The sequence below is a fragment of the Berghia stephanieae genome, chromosome 11, assembly GCF_034508935.2.
Source record: "Berghia stephanieae isolate SIO BIC M18660-M18661 chromosome 11, UCSD_Bste_1.3, whole genome shotgun sequence".
NCBI classification, from domain to species: domain Eukaryota; kingdom Metazoa; phylum Mollusca; class Gastropoda; order Nudibranchia; family Aeolidiidae; genus Berghia; species Berghia stephanieae.
In genome coordinates, this window is record NC_088370.1 from 19,537,205 (window position 1) to 19,562,204 (window position 25,000).

The window sequence follows — 25,000 nt, forward strand, 5'->3', positions numbered from 1 at the left end:
GCTTTAGTTGAAGGGAGATATCTTTAGTTCTCCAAACTCTGTTCAAAGATGTGAATGCAGCCTGTGCCTTTCCTATTCGTGCTTTCACCTCTGCTTCCGTGCCTCCATCCTTGTCAATTATACTTCCGAGATAGCAGAAAGTGTCTATATCTTCGAGTTCCTGATCTTTAACTTTGATCTGCTCCCTTTGACGCGTACCTATCCTCAAGACCTTTGACTTTGCAGGGTGAATTCTTAGACCAATTGATTCCGACAGGCTGTTTATAATTGTGGTTTTTTCTTGCATCTGGTCCTGGGTGTGGGACAAAAGAGCCAGATCATCTGCAAAATCCAGATCATCCAACTGTGTCCAGGGGGTCCACTGTATCCCATTTCTTCTCCCTTTGGAGGTTTCCTTCATTAGCCAATCAATGGCAAGGATGAACAGGAATGGAGAGAGCAAGCATCCCTGCTTGACACCAGTCTTAATTTCAAAGCTGTCAGTAAGCTGATCTTCATGTACAACCCTGCAACTTGATCCTTCATACATTTCCTTAATGAGGTTTACTATCTTTTCAGGGAGTCCATAATGTGCCAGAATTTTCCACAATGTTGCTCTGTCAATACTGTCGAAAGCCTTCTCGTAATCCAGAAAGTTGACAATAAGAGGAGAGTTCCATTCTATAGACTGTTCCACTATGACTCGCAGAGAGGCAATCTGGTCGGTGGTTGAACGGTTTTTTCGAAAACCTGCCTGTTCGTCCCGCAGTTTAGCATCTGTTGCATTCTTAATTCTCTCTAAAATAATACGGTTGAAAACCTTTCCTGGGATAGAAAGAAGAGTGATGCCTCGATAATTATTACAATTACTGAGGTCCCCTTTCTTTGGAAGCTTGATAAGATGTCCTTCCTTCCAATCCTTTGGGAATATCCCGTCATTCCAGATTCTCTCAAATAGTGGGTGCAGGGCCTCAGCATTTCTTTCCGCATCAACTTTTAGAGCCTCCGGTGGAATCTGGTCTGGTCCAGCAGCTTTCCCCCTTTTCATCTTGTTAATGGCACCCACAATCTCTGCTATCGATGGTGGATCACAGCTAATTGGTAGCTCATTCCTTGCAGGCAAAATTTCTGGCTGGTTGTCTGGTGGTGGTCTGTTCAGAAGGCAGTTGAAATGTTCCCTCCATCGTTCAGATTGAGCCTCTTTTCCAAAAATAGTTTTCCCATCTTTGTCTTTGACTGGTACCTCTGGTTTCCCATATTTTCCAGCAAGTGTCTTGGTAGTTTGATAAAGGATCCTCATGTGTCCTCCAGTCGCTGCTGCTTCTGCTTTCTCTGCAAGTCTGTTCATGAATGCTTCCTTGTCTTTCTTCACAGATCTTTTGACTTCCTTAGCTATGGCTCGATACTGCTCTTGTGCATCCAGTCTTGAAGCCCTTGTTCGGCTTGCATTCACTTGTTCCTTCCTTGTTCTCCTCTTTTCAATAAGGTCCAAGGTGGTTGGACTTATCCATTCTTTATGTTCTGATTTCTTTACCCCCAATACCTCGTGGCAAGTTGTTATGTAGACTTCCTTGATCTTTGCCCAATGTGACTCTACATCTATGTCCTCCTCGAGCTCAGTAAGAGGTTGGAATCTATTACTCAATTGTAGTTTGAATTCCTCATTCTTTTCCCCATCAAGTGCATTCAACTCGAATTTTCTTCTTGTATGTGATCTGGCCCCGTGTTTTCTGAGTCGGAGCTTAAGCTTTGCCAATAGCAGGTGGTGGTCTGATCCAACATCTGCCCCTCTCCGTACTGTCACATCTTCCAATGAACGTCTGAATCTACGAGAGATACAAAAATGATCAATCTGATTCTCTGTCATACCATCTGGTGAGACCCAAGTTGCTTTGTGGATCCTCTTATGGGGGAACACTGATCCTCCAATCACCAAACTGTTGAATGCACAGAAATTTGCAAATCTCTCACCATTATCATTCATTTCTCCCATGCCATGACGTCCCATGATACCTTCATAGCCTACGTTATCCTGTCCCACTTTTGCATTAGCATCTCCCATCAATATGTTGATGTCTTTCCTTGGCAACTTGTCAATGACTTGTTGTAGCAGACCATAAAATGTATCTTTGTCCTCATCTGTTGCATCATTTGTTGGGGCATAGATCTGTACAATGTTCATGCTGATCTTCTTACTCCGTGTTGTAAAGGACGCCATGATGATCCTTTCTCCGCATTGTTCCCATCCTCTCAGTGACTTCTGGGCAAACTTGCTTAGAATTATTCCTACTCCCTGTATATGAATCCCGTCCCCTCTCCCTGAATATAAAATCTTCTCCCCAGACTTGAGGTGTTTCTGTCCGGATTGTATCCAGTGGGTTTCGCTTACTCCAAGTATATGCAGCCTGTATCTTCTCATCTCAGTCACAACTTGAGAGCTTTTTCCTGCTTCATACATGGTGCGAACGTTCCACGACGCAATTCGAAGCTGCTTGTTTGGCGAAGACGTCATCGGGTCAGCAGAGTCCTTTCGGCTTTGTCTGTTGTCCTTCATAAATTCTGATATTCCAGAAACTCTTCGGTCGCCCAAGCTAAAAAAAGGATTTGGTTTGTCTGTCTGTGTTTCTGTAACGGTTAGAGTTTAACGGAAAGGGGTGTTAACCCTTTGCCAACCCCAACCTGGAGGACCAGGTGACTCAAAGATGGAGGAATCACACACCATTAGTCGCCTTTTACGACACGCTGGCTTGGCGTTGGGCTATTCTTGACCCTCTCAGTTGAGGGACCCCGGACACCACACGGGGTGAAAATAGAATTGACCTGTGAATAAAAATCATGGATAATACGAGGGAGAGATTTCAATGCAACGTTATTTTTCTGGATAAAATGTGAAGCACATTTCAAGAGTATCTAGATAGGATGGTCAACAAAATATTTAAATTATTGAACACACCTTGTATTTTCGTTGCTATTTTCCTTGGATAAGTAATGCTATATAGGGAATAATAAAAGTGCTAAAAACGCACTGTTATAATGAATTGCGAGAGTGGCTCTATCGTACTTTTATCCATTTATATGATTTTTAGCTACCTGTATGCCAATTTTCATGTTTTCAATCCCAATGTGCACATTTTTAGCCCAATTTCCCCTCATACAATGAATATGAAGAAAATATATGTATTTACGCAGTTATTTCCCTTGTTTAATATAGCTGTAATAGAGAAAATTTAAGACAGGCCTTAAACCGAAACGTTATGATTGAATGCCAGAGTGGTTCTATAGCAGATGGGTTTTTAATGGGTCTTGCTAACCTGTATGTAAATGTTCATGCTTTCGACTCGAATTTGCGGCTATGTGGTCTTGTAGTATGGCTCTCGCTTTCGGATCGGAAGATCCTGGGTTCGAGCCTCGCTCGACGCATAGTTGAGTCCTTGGAAAAGACTCTTTACTCACATTATCTCACTGTACTCAGGTGTAAAATGAGTACCTGGCCGTTTACAGCGTTGTCTCTTTTATTGTTATGGTGTATTATTATTATTATTATTGAGTTATTGCCCTTTGCAATGGTATTACCCTTATTGTATTTCCATGAATATTACACTGAATTATATTTAATTAGATACTCCTAAATAATGTCACAATTGAATATATTTTAAGAATACATTATATTCGTATCCTTAGTTAACTATACTTGTGCTTTATTTTATATTACATAATGTATATTCCTGTTTATGTATATTTCTATACTACCATGCTAGATGTTACTAAGTCTATGATATATAATTTTATAGAGGTGAAATAAAATAACTTGTTGACAGGTCACCCTGTCAGTCTTTGAATGCACTGCCTTTGGTGCATTATTATTATTATTATTATTATTATTATTATTATTATTATTATAGGCCTATTAGGTGGTCTTTTGTTATGGCAATAGGTTTCTGATCGGAGTTCTTGGGTTCGAACCTCGCTCGGCGTATACTTGAGTTCTTGGACAAGGCTCTTTACTCATATTCCCTCACTGTACTAAGGTGTAAAATTGGTACTGACCTTTAACAGCGTTGTCTTTTTCGGATGAAAATGTAATATCTCCTAACAGGTGTCATGTCTCGTTCTATATGTTATGTGTTGCTGTTTGTCAGGGACCTTTAGTAAAGCGCTCTGAGCACGTTTAGTGGATATTGCGCTATATAAAAAGCTCAAACAAAAACAACAAAATTAAAGAGTTATGTTGTAGTTTTTCTGCTATACTATTTATAGAGGGAAAGTTCAGGCCTCTGACATCACTCAAGGGAGGCAATCACAAAAATTCGAAAAAATCAAAGACATCTTCGGAGTTCCCCCTTTACTCTACATTTAATCCTTTAAATTGCTTCTGTTTTTTTTTTCTTTTACAGAACGCACTCTCTCTTCGTTAAATGATGACTAGGAAACCAACACTATATCTTTGATGTAAGACTAATAACTAACACTCCAAACACTAAAGAATACGATTAAAATTACAAAAATGCTGTTGGGCAGGGTCCTTTGATCTCCCATGGTGGGCAGGAGGTCACTCCGTGTCTTCTATCCCCTTATAGCTGTTTTACGAGTTGCTTTCTGTCTTTGTCTTGGAATGGGATTACTTAGATTTGTCCCAGCCCTGGCTGGAGTCATTGACTGGGAGAGAAACAGTCAAATGTATAATTATAGTTTTGTTATCCATCTCTCTCTCTCTCTCTCTCTCTCTCTCTCTCTCTCTCTCTCTCTCTCTCTCTCTCTCTCTCTCTCTCTCTCCCTCTCTCTCTCTCTCTGTACGTAATGTTATATCTTTTACAAACATATGATTTGTAAACATTTGAGAATGTTCTTCTTAGTGGATTCTTGTGCTCATGTCTAGATGAGACATTTAGGTGATCTCAAAATGAGTACATACACTGTTGGTGTACTCTTGGAATCTACATCTATTCTCTATTTGAACCAATTCCCCTCTTACCTTTTCTTATGTCCTTTTACTTGTAAATCTAGAATGTTTTTCCTATCCAATTTTCTTCCTTTTAACTGGTTTTTATTTTTTATGTTTTAAGGGTTATACGGCGCTTGCAACACATTAAGGTTATATCGGCTCCACTAAAAAGGAAGAAAATGGGATAGTAAAAAGTTCTAGAATTACAATTAAAGCACTCAAGAAAAGTTAAGACAAAGGGAATTGGTTCAAATATGGAACATATGTAGATTCCAAGAGCATAGCATCAATGCACTTAGTTTGAGATCACCTAAAAGTCTCATCTAGACGCAAGTACATGTCCCCACTAAGAGGAATACACTCACAATTTTGAAAATCATATATGATATGTAAACAAAACATAATACAGTGCATAACAGAGAGATGATTTAAAAGGAAAAAATATAATCTCCCAAAACCAACCACACATTTGACTGTTTCCCTCTCAGCAAGGGCATCCGGTAAGGGCCTGGAGTAAACCTAATACTCTCATTCCAAGAGAAAGACAGAAAGCAAATTGTAAAACAGATATAGGAGAAGAGACAGTAAGTACCTCCCTGCCCATTATGGGAGGTCAGAAACTCGGACCAGCCTTTTTACTCTCGCTGAAATGACCTAAATGTGTTGCAACTGCCGTAAATGTATGTATGATATACAAGTCCTTTAGAGCCGTTTGGCCAATGGAGTATCCCGGTTTACATCGCATGAAACGGACAATAACAATTTCTTGCTACCCTTTTGATTGGACGCTAGTCACTCGCAAAGTACTTTCCGCCAGATCTAACAGACGCAGCTACCCAATCACTGCTGGATGTTCAGGGAGTCAGAAAAAAAAATCTTGACTTCACCTTGGACCGATCTCTGACCCTATGCGTGTGAATCGAGTTCTCTACCAAATGTGCTAAAGGGGACCATCTTATATGTTTTGTAAGGTTTCAATGAATTGTCAAGACAGACGTGGCGTTTCCGTTTAATTCTTTGTTGTTGTTGTTGTTGTTGTTGTTGTTGTTGTTGTTGTTGTTGTTCTTCTTCTTCTTCTTCTTCTTCTTCTTCTTCTTCTTCTTCTTCTTCTTCTTCTTCTTCTTCTTCTTCTTCTTCTTCTTCTTTCTTCTTCTTTCTTCTTCTTCTTCTTCTTCTTCTTCTTCTTTCTTCTTCTTCTTCTTCTTCTTCTTCTTCTTCTTCTTCTTCTTCTTCTTCTTCTTCTTCTTCTCTTCTTCTCTTCTTCTTCTTCTTCTTCTTCTTCTTCTTCTTCTTCTTCTTCTTCTTCTTCTTCTTCTTCTTCTTCTTCTTCTTCTTCTTCTTCTTCTTCTTCTTCTTCTTCTTCTTCTTCTTCTTCTTCTTCTTCTTTCTTCTTCTTCTTCTTCTTCTTCTTCTTCTTCTTCTTCTTCTTCTTCTTCTTCTTCTTCTTCTTCTTCTTTCTTCTTCTTCTTCTTCTTCTTCTTCTTCTTCTTCTTCTTTCTTCTTCTTCTTCTTCTTCTTCTTCTTCTTCTTCTTCTTCTTCTTCTCTTCTTCTTCTTCTTCTTCTTCTTCTTCTTCTTCTTCTTCTTCTTTTCTTCTTCTTCTTCTTCTTCTTCTTCTTCTTCTTCTTCTTCTTCTTCTTTCTTCTTCTTCTTCTTCTTCTTCTTCTTCTTCTTCTTCTTCTTCTTCTTCTTCTCTTCTTCTTCTTCTTCTTTCTTCTTCTTCTAGTACCAAGTCTGTGCCAAACATCGGTGATCATGGTACGCTATTCATCTTTCTGATCAGATAACCTCAGAAAACTAATATTGCTCTTCTCTTTCTTTGTCACCCAGCTATTTAAACTATTCAAATATGTATTTCTTGGTCTACTTTTACTCTTTTTACCTTCCATCTTCTTCTTCTTCTTCTTCTTCTTCTTCTTCTTCTTCTTCTTCTTCTTCTTCTTCTTCTTCTTCTTCTTCTTCTTCTTCTTCTTCTTCTTCTTCTTCTTCTTCTTCTTCTTCTTCTAGTACCAAGTCTGTGCCAGACATCGGTGATCATGGTACGCCATTCATCTCTCTGATCAGATAACCTCAGAAAACTAATATTGCTCTTCTCTTTCTTTGTCACCCATCTATTTAAACTATTCAAATATGTATTTCTTGGTCTACCTTTACTCTTTTTACCTTCCATCTTTCCTGTGAGAGTTAGATGTTCAAGATATTTTGATAATGAGGAAAAATGGAACGTCAAAAAATGTTTCCCTCGTCTTACTTAATGAAATATACTCCTTTTTACATTCGATAAAGAAAAAAAAAACACCACCCCCCCCCCTTAAAAAACAAAAACAAAAACAGAGTACAAAATAGTAGGCCATTAGTGCAATGACGTCATCAATTTTCACTTTAGATCACTCAAAAAAAAAATAAGAAAGCCCCAGATAAATCCAATTTTTGTATAACCCAAAATGGCGCATTGTGTGCGGACACGGCTCATGAAATAATTCTCTTCACAGAGATGGTAGGGTCATCGAAAATTCTTAAACCTGAACTTTTGAGACAAAATGCATGTTATCTCGATCGTTTAAAATTTCTTATTGATCGAAAGTTTAAGAATTTAAGATTTAATTTTGAGCTCACGTGAAATTTATAAATTGAAAAAAAAAAAGAAGAGGCCTTCCGAAATCTCCCCGTGCTAAGGGAAACAACCCAAATATCCACTCAACTAATCCTAAGAAAAAATACAACCTAGTACTTTTAACTAACTCTTATATGAAAAACAAACACCCTAGTACCTTTATTTAGACACAACTTGGGTGGGGATCCTTACCTCCCATAGTGGGCAGGGAGGTACATGCTGTGTCTTCTATCACCCCATACCCTTTTTCCAATTGTTTCTTGTCTTTGTCTTGGAATGAGATTACTCAGTTTTGTCCTGACCCTGGCCAGAGTTCCTTGGCTGGGAGGGAAACAGTGGAATGTATAGTTACATTTTTGGGAGATGATATTTTTTTCCTTGAAAATCATTTCTCTGTTATGCATTGTATTATGTTTTGTTTACACAATATATTATATGATTTGTAAATATTTGAGTGTGTTCCTCTTGTGTCTGGATGAGACTATTAGGTGATCTCATACTAAGTACTTTGATAGTGTACTCATTGAATCTACATCTTTTTCCTACTTGAACCAATTCCCCTTTGTCTTACCTTTTCTTTAGTACTTTAATTGTAATTCTAGATCTTTTTACTATCCCATTTTCTTCATTTTTACTGGCGCTGATATGACCTTAATGTTTTGCAATCGCCGTAAAACCCTTAAAAACAAACAAACAATAGACTTATAACTAACCCTAATAGTAAAAAAAAAATCCTCCGACCTCGAGCTAACCCTAATAGAAAAAAAAAACCCTAGGACTGCTTTGCACTGCTTTCAATACTTCACAAATCAAAATGGCGGCCGAGAATCAAAACAATGGTCAAATTAAGAAATTTTAAACTTTGACAAATCTATCAAGGTTTGTTCTAGAGTTTTTAAAATGCTTCCATATGGTGACAAATTGAATAAGCAAACACATGACAAAAGATCCACCGGTGAATATACAAATTGAAAGAAATGCTAGCGATAGGAGCTTTTGGAAGGTCTCCCGAAAAAAAAAGTAGTTCTTCGGAGTCATTTGTAGTAAGGCCTTGGAAAAGGAGTATATCCCGATTTCTATAGCGTGAAACGGATAATATAACCATATAATATTATCTTGATTGCTACAATGTTCAAAGTCACTTAGCAATTGCTTGTTACTCTTTGGATAGGATGCTAGTCTATCGCAAACATTCTTTTCGTCATATCTAACATACTCAGCTATCTAATCACTTTTGGGTGGACAGTATCTGTGTGTGTATGTGTGTGTGTGTGTATGTATGTGAGTGTGTGTGTGTGTGTGTGTTAGTGTGTGTGTGTGTGTGGGGGGGGGGTCGTATAAAAATCTCGACTTTACCAGGGATTGATCTCGGTCCCTTTGTGTGTGAAGCGAGTGCTCTACCAACTGAGCTATCGGGCCCCTATTGTCGAAATGACATCACTCAAGGGGGGCAATCACAAAAATTTCAACAAAAAATACAAAGACATCTTCGGTATTCCCTCTTTACTCTACATTTGATCCGTTTAATTGCTTTTTTTTTTTTTACAGGACTTACTCTGTCTCCGTTAAATGGTGACTAGGACTAGGAAACCAACTTCATCCATCTTAGATATGCGGCTATGTGGTCTAGTGGTATGACACTCGCTTTCGGATCGGAAGGTCCTGGGGGTTTGAGCCTCGCGCTCGGCGCATAGTTGATTGAGTCCTTGGAAAAAGGCTCTTTACTCACATTCTCTCACCGTACTCGGGTGTAAAATGAGTACCTGGCCGTTAACAGCGTTGTTTTTGTCCGAAAAATTTTAATATCGCCTAACAGGCGTCATGTCCCGTCCTACATGTGAAATGTTGCTGTTGACCAGGGACCCCTTGAAAAGCGTTTTGAGCACATTTAGTGGATATTGCACTATATAAAGCTCATTAAAAAAAAAAAAAACAACTAATAACTAACTTTCCAAACATTAAAGAATGCGATTAGTATCACAAAAGATCCTTATGGGGTGGGGGGGGGGGTCTTTAGACCAAAGATATCCCTGTCAAGCCAGCAGTGACTGGGTAGTTGGGTCCGTTAGATCTGACGGAAAGTACTTTAAGATTGTCAACGCTTAACGCTATAGGGAATGAGATTAGCGGAAGAGTAGCGTCCCTTGATTGGACGTCACCGGCGGAAAAGTTATTAGAGAGAGAACGTCAAGTTGGTTGTGCGCATGCGCCTCTCGTCCTCGCTTCTGGTGAAAGCGGCATGAGACACTTCACCGAAAGCGAGGACGAGAGAGACGCATGCGCAAAACCATTTTGACGTTCTACCTGTAAGGTGAAGTCAAATCAAGGGATGCTAATCTTCCGCTAATCTCATTCCCTATAGAAACCGAGATAAACTCAATGGGCCTAATGACTTATTCACAAGTCTGATAATCCAAATTTTTATTTGTTCATTGTCGTAATGGAAATACTCTCAAACCAACGCAAAGTATTGTCCATCATATCACAGCGTGACTCAGCGGTACGGCCTTTGCTTCGTACCCGAAAGGTACCCTGTTCGATCACTCACCGCTGCGTTGCTGTGTGGCCTTGAGCAAGTCACCTCGCCTGGGTTATTCCAGTCTTCCCTTGGAATAGACCCTGGAGACAAATTTCCCCTATGGGATGAATAAAGGGAATTTGATTTTTATTTTATTTTATTGTATTTTATTTTACAACAATGTTAAATCAAGCCCATAATTGCGTTTGGTCATCAGACCTGCGTTCTGTTACCACACCTGCAAATATTATGAGCACATTGATCCTTAACTCTTTCCTTACCGATAACTTTCAGTATTTTCCCAAAATGGCAGGCTCACCTAGCAGAAAAATTCGATGTTAAAAGTCAAACAAGCTCTCTACAAAACACAATTTTTGTCCTTATTAATTAGATAAATATCATTCTTCAAAGTTTGTGATATACAATATAAATCTAAATAAGAAATATATGTATATTGTGACCCATCGTCTCAAAACGGTATTATGTCGGAACGAACCAGATGCTTACAAGCCGAATTAAATGTCAAACTGGTCAAAAATATAAACTGTTGGTATTGGCACCCTAAAATATGGTATCCATTCTCCACAATAAAACATACAAACTCAACACAAGTCTGATATTTCTGGCTATAAATTCAATTTTCAACATCGTAACCAACCCGACTTAATACCGTTTTGAGGCGAAGGGTCACATATTGTGTCGTAACAAATGTGACGATTTTGCTGCAGTGGTAAAGAGAGGGTTAAACAATACCAGGCTGACGCTGTGAGTCACAATTTTATTTCAGAGAATCAACCCCATCGATGGCAGAGACTCTCAGACGAACCTCCCAAGTCCGACGTCACAGGCCGTCGTCGTCTGCTTACAACCGGCTGAGTTGAAGCAGACGACTGCTGAACGTGAAAGAGTATACGAAGACCACCATCGGCAGAGAAGCGTCGTGGTCTACAAGAAGTTGAGGCCAACAAATGCAAAGCATGGAAGGAGAAGAGGCTGTGCTGTAAACAAACCTATAGACGAAACCATCAGTGCCCCAAGTGGTGATTCTGGAAACAAGTTGTCATTGACCAGGAAAAGGTGAGTAGTAGTCGAGGCAAGTAAAAAATTAAAAAAGTACCAAAAACAGAGAGCAATGAGGTCTATGGACCCGTTGGATTTCCATTAATAATAACGCTAAATGGACAAATTATTATTATTATTATTATTATTATTATTATTATTATTATTATTATTATTATTATTATTATTATTATTATTATTATTATTATTATTATTATTATATGTTTGTATGTATGTCTGCATGTATGTATGTATAGTATGTATGTATGTATGTATGTATGTATGTATGTATGTATGTATGTATGTATGTATGTATGTATGCATGCATGCATGTATGTATGTATGTATGTATGTATGTATGTGTGTTCAAGATGGCGGACAGGTCAGTCGGGTCTCTCGTAGTCTCTAGATCTACCGTCTCTTGTATCCATCATCCCTGGTAGCTGTCCTCGTAAACACAGACAATGTCTAGAAGTAGTATAGGACTTGTGACAAGGATCCGATTTCTTGCCAAGGAGTGTATCAAAAGTGGTAAAATTCGACTAGACGTCGGACAGAATGGTTACAATGTTGTAAAACGTGTTGTGAATGGCGGAAATAGTGATTGTGATTTGTTTGACATTTCTAATTGGCTCCAGTATCAGCATGAACCGACCAGTAATTCTTCTTGGAATAAGTTTATACAACAAGAAGGTATGTTCAGACATACTATATCTACACAACCCATTAAAATTAAACCAACTTTTTGTCACTCCAACCCATCAAAATGGATAAAATTATTTTCAACACTACACAGTGTTTTCATCAAAAACAATACATTCCAAATCCAAAGACCCGATAATGGACAGTCGTTTAGCATTGAATTTCTCCGCTACTGCAAACGAATCTTAACAAAATTCCCAGATGGACCGATTAAAAAAAAATGATAAAAGACCCGATCAACAATTATGAAGCTCTATTAAAATATATCGGAATAAAAATAATAGATATAAAGTCCTCCATAATGCCCTCCCTTATTCAAAACAACACACCAAGAGCACATGAGGAAAAAGAGGTGACAAGACAAGAACTCACAGCAATATTCGTAAACCACCAACGAAAAGCTATTGATATTATTAGAAACGGATGTAAACAAACACACTCAAGTTGTGAGATAGATATCAACACAGTAGAGACTGCCTATAAAGAAAAAATGTCAACTAAACAGTATAAACATTAGTGACACACCCTGGTCCGATGATGTCACTATCCCCCTCCCGCATGGACACCATCAACAAGTGAGTTTACAATCGACGAACTCACAAGCTGTGTTAAAAAATTACCTAATGAAAAGTCACCGGGGCAGACGGTGTCACCTATAAATATATAAACAAAATATAAACAAACTGGCACCAATTTTTACGGCCATCTTTAACACCTGTTTAAAATATCAAAAGGTCCCCCAGACTGGAAACACAGTATCATAACACTGGTACCAAAAAAGAATGGAAACAAGGACAACGTCGACGACTGGCGACCTATCGCCTTATTACTAACATCTTATAAAATATTCATGAAACTCATACAAAATCGACACATGCAATGGATTGTCGACAGGGAGAGACTGTCACTTTCACAGAAATGTTCATTACCTAGAAATGGGCTGCAAGAATATGTGTTTTCGTTAAGATGTGCAGTATCAGATTTTTTACACTCATCGGGAAAATTATATTTATGCTTTGTAGATATAAAAGATGCATTTGGAAGTATAGATCACGAATTCATGCTACGTCAACTTAATGAATATTCATATCCTCCAGTATTCATCAACATTACTAAGGATATCCCTTTATTGCATAAACAAAAACTGGTGGGGTTAGTTCGTTGTAACTTTGCATACAGCACATATAGGGCCTAGAAAGAGGATTTTCACAACTTATAGGTCACCGGGAGCATTAGGAGCCTTGGGCTCATGCGTCTAAAATATTAGACATTATGCATTCCAGGTTGCGGAATTCGACCGTTATAGAGACAATGAAGGTTATATTATAGCCATCAACACAAGACCTCATATAAAGAATTCCAAGTTTATTTCATTATATTTTAATGTTCATGTAGCATAGATTTATCAATTTTCATTAAATTTATATTACCTTTTGAGGTGTTTTTACCATACATTATACAATGAGCAGGACATAATATGATCAATAAACAAGCACATGAAGAACAACAAAGACATTGGAAATACGAATTCTATATGTCTGCCAACTATATTTCAAAACTTGCTTACTATCAATGTAGAGTAGAAGTAAAATTCAATGTAAATTAATTATGTAATTAATTAATTTATATATTTTTAAATCTAATTTATGTATTTACATTTATTTATTTATTTCTGTCTACTGTCAGTACCAACTACTTTTTTCGGTTATGGTGAAAAACATAAAAGCAATCATCTGCCTCACCAACAGGGGTAATGCACAATACAACATTACACTTCCTGCATTTAAATTGTGATTTCCTGCTACAGCCTGGCAATTTGCATCTTTGGGGAAATTTGGCTTCTTTATCACGCATTGAGAAATGATCCACCTTGTCATATCTAAGAGCCTCATTTACAGATCTTACTGAGCGAGTATCACTGTGAGCAACATCAGGCATCAATTCAGGGACAGCTTGAATACTTTTTATGAAAACCTTGGGCCAGCTGGAATTTAAAAGCACATAAAGAAATTGCACAGTCTGCCTTCTTAGCTTTGTACAAGAGCCATGAGTTTACTACACATAAATCCAGCAGATGGAACAGGATTCTTTTATACCATTTTTGCTTTTGAAATCCATGCGATAGAACTCGAGCAGCATGTCACACTTATCAACGCCACCCATGCTTTGGTTGTAATTTTTTTAAAGGCCAGGGCACTTGACGTAAATATATTCCTTACGTGTACGTCATATCGCCTAACAGTATGAGTCGGTTCAACCCGTGAATATTTGATCCCACTAAGACTATTTTGTTATCAAACCATTCACATAATAGAATGGTGCCATCACTATCACTCCTATAATCATAGGAACCCCTACCACGTTTTTTCAAATCTTTCATGGCAAGCAGTGGGCACTTACGACTTCTATTTGGCCTTACAGTACATGTGGCATTCAATTTCCTCTCCTTCAGCTCAACAAGAAGTTCAGGGCAAGCAAAGTAATTATCAAAAAAATATAAGAGTTTTCAGGTTAATTTTGTGTGAGGGATAACACGACTTCACCCGGTTTACCTACAGGAAGAGACACATTTTCGACAGGATTCACTGTGTTGTCTCCAGCAAATTGTAGCCTGACCTTCCCGCATGCACCCACACTTTGTAACCCCATTTCTTAGGCTTTTCATCATATAACATTTCAACCCATGACGGCCTTTGAACGGTATCATTTGTTCGTCTATAGCAACAAATGCTTCAGGCTCAGCGTTTGCAGTAAACGATCGGTTTATAATGTTTATGAGAGGTCTTACTTTATGCAGCCTGTCATAACCGACTTCACCTTTACCTTTCATAAGGGTATTATCATTGCAATGAAACAATGACATAATGTCCTCAAACCTATTTACTGTCATTGCATTTGCAACAATAACTTGCCTAGTGCCCGGGGACCAATACATTCTCCTAGAAGGTAAACATACAATGCTCATGTACATGCAAATACCAACAAATGTTTTCAATTCTTGCACATGGATCTTGGTACACCTTGTTCTTCCACACTGGTCCATGAATCTATTGCTTTCGAGGGTAAGCAGTTCAAAAGCATCATTGTCAAAGTGTGCCAGAAACATCTCCATGATTGTTGTAGCACCAGCAAGCCTTCCCTCGTGGGAATCAGGTGGTTTTCCGGATTTACATGGGCGGGAAGATCTTTCTTTACCCAATGGAAGGTCCTTGGTGCCCCATCAACCATAGTTCTGGGTGAAAAACAAAATAAGAAAACGATACCGTACCATTATAAATCAAATAAAGAAAATCATACATTAAAAATGTACTTTTCACTGTGGATGAAGCACTGATTAGTAAACATTATAAGACTTCAAATTAAAAATCAACAAGTTTGATCCCTTTTGCCCTTCATTGCGGCTCGAGAAGTTTTCCTTTCCATTAGTTAATTTAATGTATTTGTAGCCGATAAAGCCAAACAAATCAGTTCGCTGACACACTTTGGGGAGTTGTATACATGGCAGGGACAACATTCGCCTTTTATTCAATAATGGATTAAACTATTCTCTCACCTTTGCCGTTTGCTTGGTTGTGATTGAGTTGGGTCATTCAAGTCATCATCACATTCTTCAACATAAGAATGGTCAGGAGATTGGCCATCATCATCATCCTCGTCACTAGTTGTAGACGTTTCATCATCTCTATCGGGTACAGCAGGTTCAAAGTTTGGATCTAGCTCGTTATCCGTATCATCTCCATCAAGACGCTCATCTTCACTGTCGCTTGGTATGTCATTTTCAAACATTTGAAGCACCTCGTTTCCAGAATAAAATCTGGATTTAGGGCGAAGACTGAGAAGAAAAAAAAACAACATTTGGACCTTTTAGACGAGTAGCTTGAGCGAAAAAAGATATACAAAAGTATTCAAAAATACATTTATTTATACTTATAAACTCATCTTATTTATTGCTCATGTAATAAGTTACTCAAGCAAACCACAACAGTAGACTAGGTCAAATTCATAAGAGGTAAACACTTAAACAAGTTACTATGTATTAGTTATCCTCTGTGCATAATGTGCAAAATAGTAGACACGTCTATTTTTAGCAACAGGTCCGGTTTGCAGGATGTGTAATATTTTAGACATGTCTATTTTTAGTAACATACCCGATATGCATGCTGTGCAATATTTTAGACATTGGAGATAAAATGCCGTTGTAAAATAACTGTCACAATCTAATGCTTTATGTTCGGCCATAATAAGCTTTAGTATGTATATTATATAATAGGCATGGTATTAAGAGGGTTTTATAACTATTTGAATGATATAAATGGTTGTAAATGTGCTTACCTTCGATTGTTGTCAGAGGCCATCTTCAAAACGCAACAGCGAAAAAATGAATTATTTCCCTTGAGTGACTTTTGGCGCTTTTGTGTAAAAGAGGTAGAAAAAGTGTCTACAAGCATAGCATTGGTAAAATTGGTTGTATATTAATATCAAACCCTCATGAGAACTTCGTCTAAAATATTAGACATTATGCAATAAAGGGATATTTATAACAAAGCATCATTCCAAGTAAAAGTCCGAAATCACCTCACAAATACAATCTACAGAGACAAAGGTATAATCCAAGGATGTCCATGGTCTGTAATTGTCTTTGAACAAGGAATAGATAAATGGCTAAGATGGATCGAACAAAACCATACCTCTCTGCAGATGCCACTACCCATCCAAGGTTACGTTGACGACGTCACGTTACTAGCAAAAAGTGAAGAAGTAATGAATCAATTGTGCAATAAAACAACTCAATTTATGAATGAAACGGGAATGAATATAAAACCCCCCAGAATGCGCCATAACATCTGGCCAACGTTCAGGTAACAACTGGAACAAAAAATTCAAATTACCAACAATAACTATACAACAACATGAAATACCAACATTAGAAAAAGAAGAATTTTACACGTATTTAGGACACAACATCAACCTGACAAACAAAAGTGATGAACATCAACGAAAAACGATAATCGAAAAATTTAGAAACAATATGAACCTTTTAGATGTTTCCCCTCTGCCGTCTTCAGCCAAACTGTGTCTCTTGAGTTCAATGTGCTTTTCAATTCTAATGTTTTATTTTTGTAATCTCACGTTTACCGAAAAGGACCTTAATGAAATTGAAAATATAATTGTGAACAAAGTTAGAAATTGGTTACATTTGAATAATTCGAGTACAAGGTCATTCATGTTTTGTCCAAGATCAAAAGGTGGTCACGGGTTACCAAACCCTAAAATAATTTATTATGCAAAACACTTATCCTTTGCCCTGTCCATCCTCAATTGTGACGATGACAGTGTGAAGATAACAGCCACAAACAGCCTGAACCTTCATCTAACGAAAAGAAAAATTCTACTCGCCTCATTAGACGAAAAAGAAGAAAACACTTTTGCCGGTTTTTGTCACAACGGCAAACGCCTCCAAAATAACACAAAAGTTAATTGGCCAAAGTCATTTTGGGTGGATCTTTTTGAAAAGTGTATCAGCCAAAATGTTCCCCCTCGTGGATCTTTACCTTGCAGTTGGTGAGGGGGCTTGAGGCACACGGGAGGGCAAAGGTGTAAATCCCGGTCGACCGTCACGAGACCATCCCGGGTATCGAGCCAACGAGCCACATGAGCTGCTCGCCCCGGTGTGTGACTAAATTTGATCCAAACCCGGTGCCCGAATAGCAGCCCTATCCCGGGCGCCACACTATTGTCCTTATGTCGAGTCCCAACCAGTCCCGTCAATGGCGAAGCGGTCTGCCGCCTAGCCAAATAATACCGCGTTCGTGTCGCCCGGGTCGTCGGCACGTCCGAGAAAAAAGCAAACGTCCCATGCATCAATCGATTCGCGGCCTGCCGATTGGAAAATGCGACGGCGGGGATGGCGAACTGACGCGTATATTGTCCCTGAACGTCGAGAGCCAGAGTATGGCAAAAAATGAGCTTTATCAAAGCTACTGGCCGTTCATTGCGTTGATATCCTCCTTTTACAGGAGACCCACCTTTATTCAGGCGCGCAATCTTCCCGATTCCAGATCCCAGGCTATACGGTGGTCCAACGCGAGGACACTTCGAGGCTCAAAGGAGGGGTTAGCGTTTACGCTAAAGAGCCATCGAAGGTAAGGGTCATTGAGAGCGTAACGGACAGCAATGGGGTGAACCGAATTTCCGTGGAAGTAGGTGGACTGTGTTTGCATAATATTTACAAACCACCTAGAGCGACTTGGACTACACCACCGGTACCGGTGGTCAGCCATCCTTCCATCTGTCTGGGAGACTTTAATAGCCACCATCACGAATGGGGCTACCGAGACTGCAACGAGGCAGGAAGACAACTCCGCTCATGGATGGACTGTAATGATCTACACCTAGTGTACGATCCTACAGCCAAGGGTACCTTCCGGGGTACCCGCCATAAGAAGGAGTATACTCCAGACCTCACCCTCGTAACGAAAGGCGCGAACGGTGAACCGTTGCAGGTGAAGCGGACAGTCCTCGGGGACTTCCCGCATAGCCAGCACAGGCCGGTTCTTGTCACAGCTGGGGGTGACAATACCGAGGGTGCAGTCTCTCCCACTTTGCAGATGGAATTTCAGGAAGGCTGACTGGGAGGAATTCAGTTCCTATATCGAGCAGGTCTGCCCTGCCATTCCTCCCAAGTCCAAGAATATAACCAGATTTAGTAGGCTACTGGTTAAGAGCGCTCAACGCTCTATTCCACGGGGCAAACGGAAATTCTACACCCCTTGCTGGACAGCAGAGTCGGAAGAGCTGTACCGAGAGTACCAGCAGACCCAGTCCCAGGACACAGCCGATAGACTACTCCAGTCTCTGGCAGAGGGAAGGAAGCAACGGTGGCAGGAGACCGTGGAAAGTCTCGACTTTACACACTCCAGCCGCCACGCTTGGCGTTTGATAAAGAAATTGGACCCAGATCGGAATTTCGCGAAGGCTGCACCGGAATGCGAGGCAGACACAATTGCCAAGAATATTAAGAACCGTAGCAAGCGGGTCCCTAATCAGGCTTTTGAGCGCGGTGTCCGCAAGGCGTACCGTACGATTTTGGACTCGCTACCTGCGGAGGAGTCGGACTGGACGGCCCCGTTCAGTCCCGAGAAGTGGGTGCAGCCATTAGCGAAGTGAAGAACGGCAAAGCAGCTGGGATAGATGGTGTATATCCCGATATGGTGACGCATCTGGCCCCAGGGCACGGGCCTGGCTAGCAGAGGCAATGTCTGACATCCTTGCAAACGGAAAGCTTCACAAGTGTGGAAGCATGCGAAGATAGTTGCCATCTGAAGCCAGGGAAGCCGGCGAAGGAGGCAGACAGTTACAGACCCATATCGCTGCTGAGCTGTCTTTACAAACTGTTGGAGCGTGTTCTATTAAACCGATGGGGGCCGGTCCTAGACGCTGCCCTGCCACCTGAGCAGGCAGGCTTCAGGGAAGGGAGGTGCACCACGGAGCAGGTCATTGCCCTTACAGAGCATATTGAGCACGGGTTCGAGAGAAAACAGCAAACAGGTGCTGTGTTTATAGACCTATCAGCGGCGTACGATACGGTCTGGTGCGATGGGTTAATGCTCAAACTTGCAAAAATCATAAGGTGCAAAAAGACCTTGAAGTTGTTCTCTTCGATCTTAGGGGAAAGGCAATTCCACGTCGCGCTGGAAGACGCCACGAGCAAAGTTAGGAAATTGAAGAATGGGGTCCCTCAGGGGTCGGTACTTGCGCCAATGTTGTTTAACGTTTACATTAGCGATATGCCGAACACTTCCTCCCTGAGGCTGGGATACGCAGACGACTGGGCACTCGTTACTCAGAGTAAAGTGTGGACCCGTCTCGAGAGCGTACTCAGCGAGGACGTCACCAGACTCAAATCCTACTTTGACAAGTGGTACCTGAAGATGAACACTTCAAAACCGTGGCCACTGCATTTCACTTATGCAGTGGTTGGCACACCGTAAACTGAATGTCCTAGTCGGGGACCAGCCACTCCCATATGAGCCGCGTCCAAAATACCTAGGGGTGACGCTGGATCGCAGCCTTACCTATCGGGTTCATCTCGAAGGGGTTGCCCGGAAGATAGAGAAGCGGAACAGTCTTCTGAGGAAGCTGGCGGGATCGACTTGGGCGCTAGCCAAGCGCTCCTGAGAACATCCGCCCTGGCACTATGCTATTCCACCGCGGAGTATTGCGCTCCAGTGTGGGGTAGAAGCAGAAACGTTGAGAAGGTGGATGTAAACTTCGCAAGTCGATGCACATAGTGTCGGGAACGCTAGCAACAACCCCTAGAGAATGGGGCCCGGTGATGGCAGCGATCCAGCCCCCCGATGTCCGGAGGGAGACCATTACGGGAAACTGGCTGAGTAAGATCAAAGAGAGAGGGAATGGGGATACCCCTCTCATGCGCATAATGAACGGTGCCCCCGTTTCGAGCCGAAATAAGTCCGGCAACCCTTGTACGCAGAATCCCTGACTACGGACAGAGCTGCACATACGAGATGGAAGTCGGTTTGGACGAATTCAATCCCTCGTGGGGGCGGGGACCTACACTCCTCTAAGCTTGGTGAGAAGTTGCCAGGCTTTGATACCAGTAAGAGGAGACACTGGGTAGCTGCGAATCGGCTTCGGTCGAGGAGCTGCCTAACGGCCGGTGCGTTACATCAGTGAGGTCTAACTTCCTGTCCTTTATGTCCACGCTGTGGGCAAGAACCCGAAACGGCAGAGCATCTAGTCGAAAGGTGTGTTGTGACGATGCTACCGGGCGGGTTCGCGACGGTGCACGAATGCGGACCGGACTTTGCTGATTGGGTCGATCGTCATAACATAATAGTGTGAACCATAAGAAGCTGCTGCCAAAATGTTTCCTTAATAAAAGATGAAGATTATGTGATGTCTGTACAGACTGATAGTGACGTCAGTTGTACTTTTAAGTCCCCAAAATGTTTTCAAAACTTCCTTAAAAGTGTGAGACTGAATGAGATAGCTACCCATTTCCATGAACTGGCGTCTCAAGGAAGAATTGTTAGAGAAGCCACTGGGGTAATCCACGCTCTCTCCTCCAGTTTCATATTCAATCATAAATTCCCTGACGAAATTAGAACGTTTGCTAAAAAATGCCGCTTGCAGCTTCTCGAGTACAACAGCCTACTTCATATATATTACCCATTGTCATACTCCAAAAGCTGCAAGATCTGTAATCATCCGTCAGATGCGGTATCTCACGTTGTAAACGGATGTACAAAATTCAAATTAATATATCAAAAACGACACAATAGAATTGTTCACATTATTTTTGACAAAATACCTAAAAACGACACTACTCAAATTTTCAAAGACACATTCATCAGACCAAGTTTTTTCGACAGTGACAAATCCTCATTTAATACTAACAGTAATCGACCGGACATTTTAAAAATCAACAAAGAAATGAAAACAGCCCAAATTGTTGAAATTTCAGTCCATTTGATGCTCATATCAACAAGTCATTCCAAACTAAATTTGAAAAGTACTTTCCTTTATGCATGGAAATAAATGCCCTTGGATATAAATCCGAGGTTATCGTTCTTTCTGTAGGTAGCCTCGGCTTTGTCCATGGTAGATTTGTGAATGGCTTAAAGATTCTGGGCATTAAAAGCAAAGAAGCAAAAGTCCTTTCAAAATATATAAGCAACAGTGCCATCATTGGCTCTTACAAAGTTTGGAGACAAAGATATAAAATTCATAATAATTAGTCGCACTACATATTTAATAATATAGATATTTGTCTTTTTATATATCCCTCTATCTATATGTATCCATCTATTTGTCAAATATTCCAAATATATCAATTTGTATATCATTGTAATAATCGATTTAATTATTATTATTATTATTATTATTATTATTATTATTATTATTATTATTATTATTATTATTATTATTAATATCATTATCATTATTATTATTATTATTATTATTATTATTATTATTATTATTATTATTATTATTATTATTATTATTATTATTATTATTATTATTATTATTAATATTGTCATTATTGTCATCATCGTAATTATTAGCACTGTTGTTATCATCACCACAATTATCAACATTATTATTATTATTATTATTATAGTGGTAGGGATTATTATTAATATCATTGTTATTATTATTATTGTTGTTGTTATTATTATTAATATCATTGCTACCGTTGTTACTCTCATCGTCGTCGTCTCCATCACCGCCATGGCCACCACTGTTATTGTCAGCATCGCCGACATCATCATCGTCATTGTCATCATCATCATCATCGTCGTCATCATCATCGTCATCATCATCATCATCATCATCATCATCGTCGTCATCGTATTCATCATCATTAGCATCGTCATCAACACTAAAATCATTATTACCTCTGAGACATTCTGTGGCAGAGTCTGAAACTTCACTGTTCAAATTAATACTCCAGCTCTATACATTGTATAGCAATGACTATCCCGCACAAATCTTTGGGCCTCTTTTTCGCTCACGAAGTGCCCAAATTCGCGTCAAAATATGGGACGAAGCCGTTCCGTACATGCTATTTAAAAAAAATAATTACGAAGCTGTTTATCGATGGATATGACTGAAAGTTGGCACACAGTTAGAAAAGAGGTCATTTTAGATTATGTCAAGCGACAAAACTCGTACGATTACCAGAAGACCGTTAAAAATAGATTTTTACTCTTTGGAGTAAAATATTTCTAAAACTACCGGGCGTGGAGGTTTTGTCGCTGACAAGGTAATACATGAACATTTCTTCTTTTTGGTTGTAAAATTTCATATGAATATGACGAGTACTTTTCCCGTATTTTACAAAACACCATCCTAATATGCTCTTCAAGTTTCAATCTTTTAATTCACTTATTACGCAAGATACAACCAAAGGTCGAAAAAAAAATACCGAAAAAGCGTCCCATATTTTCGCGTTTTTTTTCCTCTTTGCGGGTCATCCAAATAAATTACACCTTTGAAATAGCATAACTTGTTTATTTATGAATGGGTTTTCAAAATTCAAAAACATTTTTACTCAGTGGAGATAGGGCTTTGATTTTAGACAAAAACTTTCCTCAAAAAGAGAAAAAAACATTTTTCATAGTCATTGCTACATTGTACATTATTTTAGGAAATGGTAGTATGTCAATGAATATGTTACCCTTGTTACATTATCATGTATATTTCCTGAAATAAACAATTCTGATATGTACGCTCATTTCTTTTGTATACATGTGTAGAAACAATGTGCAAGCGTGTATGTTCGTGTATGGCTGTGTCTGTAATGTAAACGTGTTGATGTTCATACCATGAACCAAACTGAGCATTGTTTACCTCACAAGAATTGCCTTTAATTTGGACAATAAATATTATTATTATTAATAATAATATTATCATTATTATTATTATTATTATTATTATTATTGTTATTATTATTATTATTATTATTATTATTATTATTATTATTATTATTATTATTATTATTATTATTATTATTATTATTATTATTATTATTGAAATTCTCTTGCAAAACGTCATTGAACACGTTAGGTGGATGTTGGCGATATATAAATTTTATTTATTTATTTATTTATAAAAGTAATTAGGTTTGATAATTTAAACTATCAATTTTATTTTCATCGTCCTGTTGTCTACTACTGACATAATACCATATCGACGTCATGGGTCACAAGTGCTTATCTTTATACCTCAGACTAGAGGCGTGCTTACCCAAACACTCGTGGTTCGAACGGAGGCCTGTTGTAGACCGCGTCGTGGGCCTGACCATACATTGTTTCGCCTTGTCCATGGTTGTCTTACTGGGGGCTGGAGCCAAAGTTCTGACAACCATTGTACAGCTGGTTTTCTGTATGGCCATACACGGAGCTGTTGAAAGGGGACAAATCGCGGTAAGTTTAACTATTTAACTGCTGTTTTCTGGGGGGAAAAACACGAATTTAAAAATTTGGCCAGAAAACACGTCCTTTCAAATATCGATTTTTTTATATGACCCTCATCTTTGCAAAAATTCTCAAACCTAGAACTTCGGGATGTCCCGGGTTTGAGACAATTTGCCAAGATGTGGGTCATTTAGATCGATCGATATTTGAAGGACGAGTTTTCTGGCCAAAATTTTAAATATTTTGGTGTCTTTCGAGAGCACGACAGTTTACTGGTAACCCTCTCCTTACCAACTAAAGGGAAATAGTCATTTTCGTTACGATACAATGGACATTTTACTTTTACAGATGTATTTTGTCCATGACAGAATTTGAAGAAAAATAATTGTCATATTTATAAGAACTTAAGGCTGTTTTGTGCTGCTATCTGGTCCTTTAGATCGGAAGGTTCAGGGTTCGAGTCCTGATCTTGAGCTTGAGCTTTTTAAACTTTATTTTTATTTACCGCAATATCCACTAAACGTGCTCAAAGCGCTTTACAAAGGGTCCATGACCAACAGCGACACGCAACATGTAGAACAAGACATCTGAGAGGCGTATAGTTGAGTCTTTGGAAAAGACTTGACTCACATTCCCTTACCGTACACTGAAGTAAAACGTTGACAGCGTTGCTGGTCTCTGTCGGACAGATTGTATTATCGCCTAACAGGCATCATGTCCCATCCTGCATTATAATAATATAGTTGCTGTTGGCAAGGGAACCTTTGTAAAGTGATTTTGAGTACGTTTAATGGATATTTCTCTTTATAAAAAATCATTTTTTTTCTTGCTAAGTTTGTTTTGCTGCACAATTTTATGCAAATTATGTATGAAGTTATTTCTTTTGAGTTTGAGTTTAACTCTCTCCTTACCACTCATAGGAAAATCGTCACATTCGTTACGATACAGCCAACAATTTTCTTATTCTGATTTCATTTTGTTACAGTTATAGCCATAAAAGCTCAACACTGTATTGCAGAGCTCATTTTTCTGAACACAATATAGAATGTACTCGTTGCTAATCTGTTTGAAAAATCTATTTTTGTGTTGGAAGAGTATGACGTTTAGGCTAAAATTCTGAAAAGAGCTGGTAAGGAGAGAGTTAATATAGTATTTTATTTATGATGTGAATCACCCGTTTCAGGTTACGACCCTTCCAAAAGATCAAATACGATCGTCCGCCATTTGTAAGGTTGGAGGCCTGTA

At 39.2% G+C, this 25,000-nt stretch overlaps 2 protein-coding genes across 2 annotated transcripts in view; one reads left to right on the forward strand and one right to left on the reverse strand.

Moving 5' to 3' along the window:
* The first annotated feature begins 7,366 nt into the window (after window positions 1-7,366).
* LOC144957100 (uncharacterized) overlaps window positions 7,367-25,000 on the forward strand; it is a 20,081-nt gene continuing 2,447 nt past the window's right edge. The window contains exons 1-4 of the mRNA XM_078888064.1: window positions 7,367-7,417; window positions 10,840-11,129; window positions 23,569-23,764; window positions 24,939-25,000. The exon at window positions 24,939-25,000 is cut by the window's right edge and continues 620 nt beyond it. Coding sequence (XP_078744190.1) covers window positions 7,415-7,417; window positions 10,840-11,129; window positions 23,569-23,764; window positions 24,939-25,000 — 551 coding nt within the window. The 5' untranslated portion in view covers window positions 7,367-7,414. The remainder of the gene's footprint in view (window positions 7,418-10,839; window positions 11,130-23,568; window positions 23,765-24,938) is intronic.
* Window positions 14,805-16,186, reverse strand: LOC144957079 (uncharacterized). The gene is made up of 3 exons (XM_078888045.1): window positions 16,146-16,186; window positions 15,367-15,645; window positions 14,805-15,045 (listed from the first exon to the last, which is right to left on the reverse strand). The coding sequence occupies exons 1-3, from the start codon at window positions 16,166-16,168 to the stop codon at window positions 14,805-14,807; spliced, it is 543 nt and encodes a 180-aa protein (XP_078744171.1). The 5' UTR covers window positions 16,169-16,186.